The following is an 8688-nucleotide window of genomic DNA, read 5'->3' as shown; positions in this document are numbered from 1 at the left end:
TAAGGACAATTACGTGTCAATAACAAGTAACACATCACACATATTTAACATTTAGTACCCATAAATATCATGAAATTTTTTATTATTGATTAATCATGTGAAATATACTGGATTTTAGGACACCTACTCTAACAAGACAACCTATTGATTTGATTCAACAATTGCATTTGACTATTGATTCGATTGATAACACCCCAATTATATGGCACGAAAGAGGGGAGGCTCAGTTTTTCTGTATGGCCTATTCACGTTAGGCACCAACAATTGAATGGTTTAGATCTTTGAACAAAGTGGGTCCCACTCTATTTAAAAAAATCATACATACACCTAAGTATGTACTGACACCATGTAACACGTATTTATTTGAAAATTCATTGCGGCCCACATTTTCAAAGATCCTTATTTGTTGGGTACCATTGTAAATAGGCCTTTCACCAAAAATAATTAATCTCCTTGGTTGGCAGAGTTTTAGGATCATCTCATGGAGATAATTTAATTGGCAAGGCCTATTTAGATTGGAGCCCAACAAATAAATTAACAGTTAGGAACATTTTTCTTTTCCAAAATGAGAGAACTGGTTCTTTGGAAAATACAAACAAGAATGTAGGAAAAGGGGGAACGAAATATCATTTCCCTTTATTATTTCATACATTTAAACCAGTTACATTTCTGAAAGAAGCTTAGAAAGGCATGCAGCCATGGCACCCAATTCATAGAAATCACTATTCTGTTTTGTCAATGGAGACACAGAACCTTTGAACCCATCTTCGCATGAAGTCGAGGCGCCCATGGCTTGTGTTGCCTTTATGTTGGCATCCTTATAACTCTTGGATTTCACGGCAGTATCGGCTTCTTTCAGAGTAGGAATTACATCTGAGTATTGAATGAGACAAGAACTTAAGCCTTGTTTGATAAAGGGATCTGATGCACTCTTCTGCAAATCTTTTATGATTAAGATTGTGTTTGTGGCGTTGGTAATGGCTAACTCTACTGCGATGAACGCTACACGATGATAGTCCTTATCAGATTCAGAGCTTCTGTTGTCTGACTGGAGAGAATCCACGAAGAACAAATAGGTAATGTGTGGATTGCATTTGACCGATTGCACGCATGCATCATGGAGCAGCTGTCCTGTAGCAACTTCAAGGTAGAGGATGAAGAAGAGGAGAGGGAATAAGAACATGTGCCTCATTTTTCTTCTATTTTCTTCTGTTTGTTCTGTGTGTTCTCATCCTTTGTCTAGATGAGTTTATTTATAGTGTTGAAGGGTCGGCGTGGGAATGTTTGCAAATGCAGAATTGTATCTGGTAAAGGAAATATCATTAATTAGGAAAATCTTCCACTTAAAAAAAAATCTCTTCCAGATTTTTTCTTACATGTGGGTGCATGTATTATGCAACAAAATACACACTTTACCTCTCAATAAAACCTTGGTTGGGCCCACCAATTGAATGGTCTAGATCATTGAACAAGGTACAAAAAGTGTATAAAGTTTTTTTTTTTTTTTTTTTGAAAAAATATAGCTTCGGTGGACCTTGTTTAAAGATCCAAACCGTTCATTTGCTGGACTTGCCCAGAAAACCATTTCCATTGGAAGACATCATATATAAACCTCTAGGAAATGCTTCATACCTCACATAGTTGGCCTCATAGACGAGTAATTGATGGAGTTACAGATGGGGTTGGTGTTGCAAATCTTTGATTGATCCGAGCCGTCCATCTGATAGGTGGTAAAAAATTATGTAGGTTCAATGGTCCATGGTCAACATACCAAAAATATGTAATATCCGGATCATTCAGAGGTGAGGCCTATTGTATTACAATGTGGTCACACGCTACTACTAAAGCATTACTTAGGAAATATATAGTAGAGAGTATTTTTTTAAAACTACAATAGTTTTGAAACTAGTTATTATAACACATAATTTGTGGACAAAACGTGTCTATCCATTGTTGCCCCACTTTTGAAGGGGTTAGGATGATCCAATGGAGCTGATTTTTTGTACACACCTTATCTATGATGGGGCATTTCAAATGAATGCTTCGGATCATCCTAACAATGTAGGCCCCTTATGTTTTGTGAGAGCCACCTTATATAAGCTATATGAGGGCACCCTCAGGACCTCTATTCTCTCTCTCTCTCTCTCTCTCTCTCTCTCTCTCTCTCTCTCTATATATATATACACACACACACACACACACACACACACACACACACACACTAGTATTCGGGGTCCATGCTATGCATGGGTGTCAAATGGTGGGCCCCACCCTAATGGATCAGTTTGGGTAGAGGTGGTGGGCCCGACTCATCAACAATATTTGGTAAATGATGGCCCCATCCATTAAAATCTGAGGTGTGAAATGTTAAGCCCCATAAGAAACGGTGACCCCATCTATCAACAACACGGGGTATAAAATGGCAGGCCCCACTTAAATATAAAATCAGTACTAAACTTAATATCTAGAGGAAATTGTTTTGTAAATAAGAGGAATTCTAGACTGAAGGGAGCCCTTGCAAAAAAGAGGTGAAAGGGCTGTGTCATTGGCTGCACATCCCATCATGCATTAATAACTGCCGAAAAGTCAAACATGATGGTGATTTGCAGCCAATGGGGGAGCCCTTTCACCTCTTTTTTGCAAGGGCTCCCTTCAGTTTAGACTTCCTCTCGTAATAAATAATTTTGTTAGAAAGAAAACGAATGACAATGCAAAGAAAGATGGTTAGTATATAGCATAGATAGAATATCTATATAGACAGAATATGAGAGCTTTTATATTGTGAGCTCACAGATATGATATAGTGGGGCTCACAATACAGCTAGGGCACAGGATATGTGAAGGTTAAATGTAACCCATTAGAGGGACTTGAATTAAATGCCATCGTGTTGCATGTCTTTTGTTAGAGAAGGCTGCTGCCAATAGGGCTGCAACTCGAGCCGGGTAAAACCCGACCCGCATCGACCCGACCCGAAAATAGCCTGGGTCGGGTTCAGGTTTCATGGGTTTCGGGTCGAGCCGGGTTCAGCATTCAAAAGCCCGCATGAATCTCGGGTCGAGCCAGGTTCGAAGGGGCCCGACCCGACCCGACCCGAGTTACATAAGTTATATAGTGTGTACATTTTTTTCTATTGTTAGTTAAAAGTTAAAGGGATAATTACATTTACACCCCCTCTAGTTTCTGACACATCCACTTCCACCCCTATAGTTTAAAACGTGACAAATACACCCTTGTAGTTTCAATTTGTTTAAGGAAGGCCCCCTCAGCTGAAGGTTCGTCCATAGATTGAAGGGTTAGGATGATCCGATGGAGCTGATTTTTTGGGCACACCCTAACTATGTCAGGACCCATCAAATGAACACTTTGGATCATCCAAATAATGTGGGCCCACATTATTTGGATGATTTTTTGGTAGTGTTTGGATTCGGGTAGGGGCCCACATTATTTGGATGATCCAAAGCGTTCATTTGATGGGTCCTGACATAGATATGGTGTGCCCAAAAAATCAGCTCCATCGGATCATCCTAACCCTTCAATCTGTGGACGAACCTCAAACCTTAAACAAATTGAAACTACAGGGCTGTATTGTCACGTTTTAAACTATACGGGTGGAAGTGGATGTGTCAGAAACTAGAGGGGGTGTAAATGTAATTATCCCAAAGTTAAAAGTGAAAACCCACGCACCCACTGTTACTGTATGTGAGTGTAATTTCTGCTTCTATGAGTTGAGTTGATTCAAGTGTTTGATTCAGCATTGTTTGATTGTAATTACAACATTGTTTGATTACAGCATTGTTTGATTCAAGTGTGATGTGAGTGTAATTACATTATTGTTTGATTCAAGTGTAATGTGAGTGTAATTTCTGCTTCTATGAGTTGAGTTGCCTTGCCATACAAGAATTTTCCTTAAAAATTTGCGTCAACGTGAAAAAACCCGACCCGACCCGAACCGACCCGAGATTTATCATGGGTAGGGCCGGGTTTGGGAATCGTGGGTTTTCCGGAAAAAAACCCGACCCGACCCGACCCGAGATATTTCTCGGGTAGGGTTGGGTTCTCCAAAACCCGACCCGCCCGACCCGAGTTGCAGCCCTAGCTGCCAATATTTGAACATTATAGTGATAGGTGAATCTTGCAAGCACAGGACGGATTTACAATCAAAACTGCAAAAAGATATAAAATGAAACCAAGATCACAACACAGGTTCTGAAAAAAGGTAAGCAAAATAAACAAACAAAAATGTAGAAAACAAAGAGACCAAAGCATGTGATACCTTACATAGCAATGAAATTATAAAAACATGAAATGCAAAGGACAACTGAAACACATAATCTAAAAGAGAAATAAAATAAAATCATACCCAGAATTTAAAATGCCACGGGAAGTGATTTGGTTTGGATTTGGGAATGACTTACATGGATAATCGGTTATTTTTTGGGTACTGGATATCAGGTACCAATAGAGACAGCATATGTCTTGATGGTGTCTCCTAGATGAAGTGTATTGTGCAGAGATGGATCTACATTTGGTGCATTGAAACTCACCTTTAACACCTTTCGATCTACAAAATATGTAGATCTTTGGAGGGTGTTTAAACGTTCTAGATTGCAAGATGTCTAGGAGATTGCAGAAGCACTGACAAAGAGATGATGTTGCAAAAGGCCATGGAAAATGGCATAGAAGGATGAAAAATACGTGTTATGTCATGCCGGCCAGCACCAATGACCAAATTAACTCCACAATTAATTCAAAATTAAAGATAACTCCAATGACAAAAAATAACTGCTTATTTAATGCTAAATTAAAGAGTATAAAGAAAACTATTTCGGAATGGAAATCTTAAATTAGACAATTAACGTTTTATCAAGCATAAAGAGAAACTGTGCTTTAAATTTCCTTCATGGCTCCTTTTCAAAAAAAAAAAATTTCCTTCATGGCAAAACTTAATTAGAAGTGAGATAAATAGGAAATCCAAATTTTTAAGATCATCTATTTTTGTAGAGATTCCTTATCAAATGGCAAACGATTTCCCCAATGCTATTTGGTCATGGATTGTTCATTCGATGGGATTTGGATTGTTCATTTTGGACCCACCAAACTAACAATCCAGATCATGATGACTGGCCCCATGGGGATTGATCCATTTGCTGCATGTTACTGGAACTCTTAGTTAATTAAGGGCCCGTTTGGATGCCGAGAAGATTTTGATTTGGATTTCTCACATTTGCAACCTTTTTGTGTTGTGATTTGGATCTGTATCAAATCCTTGAATTTCCAAATTAGTGACTGACAGTGAAAAAATCAGATTTCCAAATATGCTGTGGAAATAAGTAATTGGAAATTCACAGATCTAGCAGTTTCCTTCACCCTCTTTGTTCCTCAACCTCTTCCCTGCGGTAGGAAGTAACCCCTTTCCTCTATGTCTCCTCAACATGAGCTGCCAGACCTATTCATTTTGTATTCAAAACTCAATTCCAAATCAAAATACAAAATATGAGGTATCCAAACGGACCCTAAGTGGATTTCATAATATCATTTCGGAAATGATATCGCCACAACCATGTTTTGTTTTATGCACTAACACATCGTGTCTTTTAGTATTTAAAGAGGGGAAATGATATTCACCCCCCTCTCCCATCTCTTAAAAGGATAAAATCCCCCCCTTAACAGTTTCTGTGAGAATGGTTCACTGCTCGAGGATAAATTCACCCCCTTCAACGTTTTTCTCTTCCTTTAGAACCTAACGAATAACGTTACGGTGGGGGGATGGGATTTTATCCGTCAGAGGGGGGATATCATTTCCCTTTAAAGAGCTGTCAAAAGGTTATTACAGTGCCCAAAAAGCTCTCACAAGCCAATTAAAAAAGAAAAATTGAGTTAGGTCCATGCACATAACAAAACACGGTTATGCTGATATCATTTCCCTATCATTTGCTATAAAATTTATTGTTTCAGTCTTCATTTTTTGCCTCCTTCCTTGATAAAATGTTCCATCCTGCAAAGAGTTTACTTATTATATAAGAGAGTCCTATTGAAGATGTGAGTTGTGCCATTGTTTTCAAGGCTTTTTTTTCTTGTCAGTTATGACTTCGCAGGCGGGCTTTGCCTCTTCTTCCTCAATTATTTGAAGACTATAAAACTTTCTTCGAAGTAAGTTTAAACTTTCTATTTTCGTACATATCTATCCACATTTTCTTCTTAGCAGGTTTAAACTTTCTTGGTACATATTTATTTACATCTATCCTATATATAAAGCGAAGCCCCCCTTACTTCTTAGAGGGGGTGCAATTAAAATCAATTTCCTAAGTTTGGGGTGGACCGTGGATCAACCAACCCTCAACCCCCAATAAAATTATAAAACCCGAATTTTGATCTTTCCTTACTCTCCCCTTGAAAACTTCAACATCTCTCACTTAACTCTCCCCCTCTTTCATGTGCATCTTGGCATGTTTTTTTTCTTAGTAAGAGATAAGAGATTTGCTAGGGACCATCGCAGAAGGCATTCCGCGGATGTGACAGCAGCCACCTTAGATGAATTAAATAAATAAGAGAAAATCTAAGCCTGTGTGGCTGCTCTCACATGCAACAGCCGATCCATGAAATGCCTTCTGCGATGGTCCCTAGCAATAATTAAGTCCTCAGTGGATCAAACATATCTAAAATGATAATGGATCATAAATAGGACGGTGTAGTGTTTTTCGGTCACCTATCCACCTATCCTGGTTGCTTTAATTCCAGCAATAGAGGTAAAGAGTCATTCTTACGATGCATGTTCTAATAAATAACCATGTACAACAGATCATCAAAACCATGGTCCTATCATTTTCAGAACAAGAGGGGTTTTAAAGAGGAGATTCTTAAATGCAGAAATTCGGGCTTTAGAGATGAAAAACCCAAAGGAGGAGAGTCACATAAAGAACACAAAAAAAAATTTCGCGCGAAATGGCTAAGTTGCATTGTTCAGTTAACTATAATGGGACAGTAGGTGGGAAAAAAAAAGGAAGAGGAAGAGGAAAGGGGGGGATCTTAAGATCTCCTGGGGGTACCCTTCAACTTAACGTTGACTCATGAAGATCTTTAATTGGAATGTGGAGGGAAAAAATCCAAAGTGAAAAATTGGATTCACTCTAAGAAACTTCAAATTATTTGCATTCAGGAAACCAAGATGGAGACTTGAGTCATGCAGTTATCGAAGATTTGGGCCGTAGAGTAAGTTGGGACTTTGCAGTTATTAACGCAGTGGGTTCGGTTGGAGGCATTCTTGTGATTTGGGATTCATTGGTATTTGATCTGTCTAGTGAAGTTCGGGACTCTTTTACCTTGACCGTGGTGTCAAGGAAAAATAGATGAGGGCGCTGATTGGATTTTCACGGGTGTGTATGGGCCCAACTTGTCGGTTGATCGGCCAAAATTGTGGGAGGAGCTAGACAAAATAGGAGTTAGATGGCCTTATCCTTGGTGCATTGGTGGAGATTTCAACGCCACTAGATTTGTAGAGGAAAGGTTGGGTAGTAGGAGTATTCATGTGATGGAAGCTTTTTCAGACTGCATCAGTTGGCACGAGTTGATTGACCTTCACATGGAGGGAAACTAAACCCTCATCCCTAATCATAGAAACACACATTAAGAAAACAAGAGTGATTTAAGAGTTCTTCTCTTGGTGATCCCTAATCTACCAAGGCAAAGTCCTAAATTCTATTGATCTGAGTATCCAGACTTGTGTAGATTAGAAGATCTCTCCTGTAATTGACAGTGTCTTAAAACGGGTTCTCTGAGAATGGTTCACTGCTTGAGGAGAAATTCACCCCCTTTAACGTTCACCCCTTTTCTTCCCCGGGCCACCCCCTCTAGTGTATTTATGACTGCCTTTTTATCAGTAAAGGGGGTGGTCCAGGAGAAGAAAAGGGGGCAAATACATCCTTTCCGAAACATCTTAGTATAGCTCATGTTGTTGTTCTACCAGGCCCCACCCAAAATTAGTCTTAGCATGCACGACTGACCATGATACATTGTCCAGATCTTCTCCTTGTTCAGGAATGTAAGGTGCGTCCTTACATGTTAATAGATGTTGCATAATAAACCTATACAAGGATAGAATTTATACAAGACATGAATCTATACAAGGTATGTGCTAAATGAGAAATTATATGATGAGTGAGCGTGTAGACAGATAAAGGTGGTACAATGGAAGTACCACCTTCATATTTGACCCAACAGCAGCTCCTAAAAAAGTGAGCTGGTTTGGATCAAATGCCAAGGAATGGATGATGAGTACGGGTTTATTCGCCCGCTCATCATATAATTTCTCAATACTTAATAAGCAACATGCTATAGAATGAGATGGTTTTATTGGTATTCGTCACAATAAGAACACGTGCAACGGATCTTGGGGATCCAACATTGAGAAAACGCAATTAACAATACGATTTTGAATTGAAATAGAAAAAGACATACCGGAAGCCGTGAATCTTGTTCTCTTCTTGCAGAAAAGGATTTCCCTCTCAAAGTTTCTCCTTGCTCCACAACCGACTGTGTTGGGACTGTTTTCCTCTTCTCTTTGACGTGGATCCCAAGCGTTTCTTTTATAGACATTTGTGGGAAGTAATGGAACTCAACATTACGCTAATCCCTCTCCCCAAACGTCTCTTTATGTTTACACCTTATCAATTAAAAGTCTTTTCACATAA

At 39.0% G+C, this 8688-nt stretch overlaps 1 protein-coding gene across 1 annotated transcript; it reads right to left on the bottom strand.

The window, feature by feature from the left end:
* Positions 1-661: 661 nt before the first annotated feature.
* LOC143888841 (putative invertase inhibitor) lies at positions 662-1192 on the bottom strand. Its single transcript, XM_077393236.1, has one exon. It carries the CDS (start codon positions 1190-1192, stop codon positions 662-664), a length of 531 nt encoding a protein of 176 aa, XP_077249351.1.
* Between the last annotated feature and the right edge of the window lie 7496 nt (positions 1193-8688).

The sequence above is a fragment of the Tasmannia lanceolata genome, unplaced genomic scaffold (assembly GCF_043159265.1).
Source record: "Tasmannia lanceolata isolate RefF3 unplaced genomic scaffold, GAP_Taslan_0.1 ptg000012l, whole genome shotgun sequence".
Lineage (NCBI taxonomy): Eukaryota > Viridiplantae > Streptophyta > Magnoliopsida > Canellales > Winteraceae > Tasmannia > Tasmannia lanceolata.
The sequence above is the reverse complement of the archived record's forward strand: the minus strand, read 5'-3'. Positions and strand labels throughout refer to the sequence as shown.

Bases quoted from the DNA above. Each gene is read 5' to 3' on its own strand.
- LOC143888841 (XM_077393236.1), bottom strand. From the start codon at position 1,192: ATGAGGCACATGTTCTTATTCCCTCTCCTCTTCTTCATCCTCTACCTT.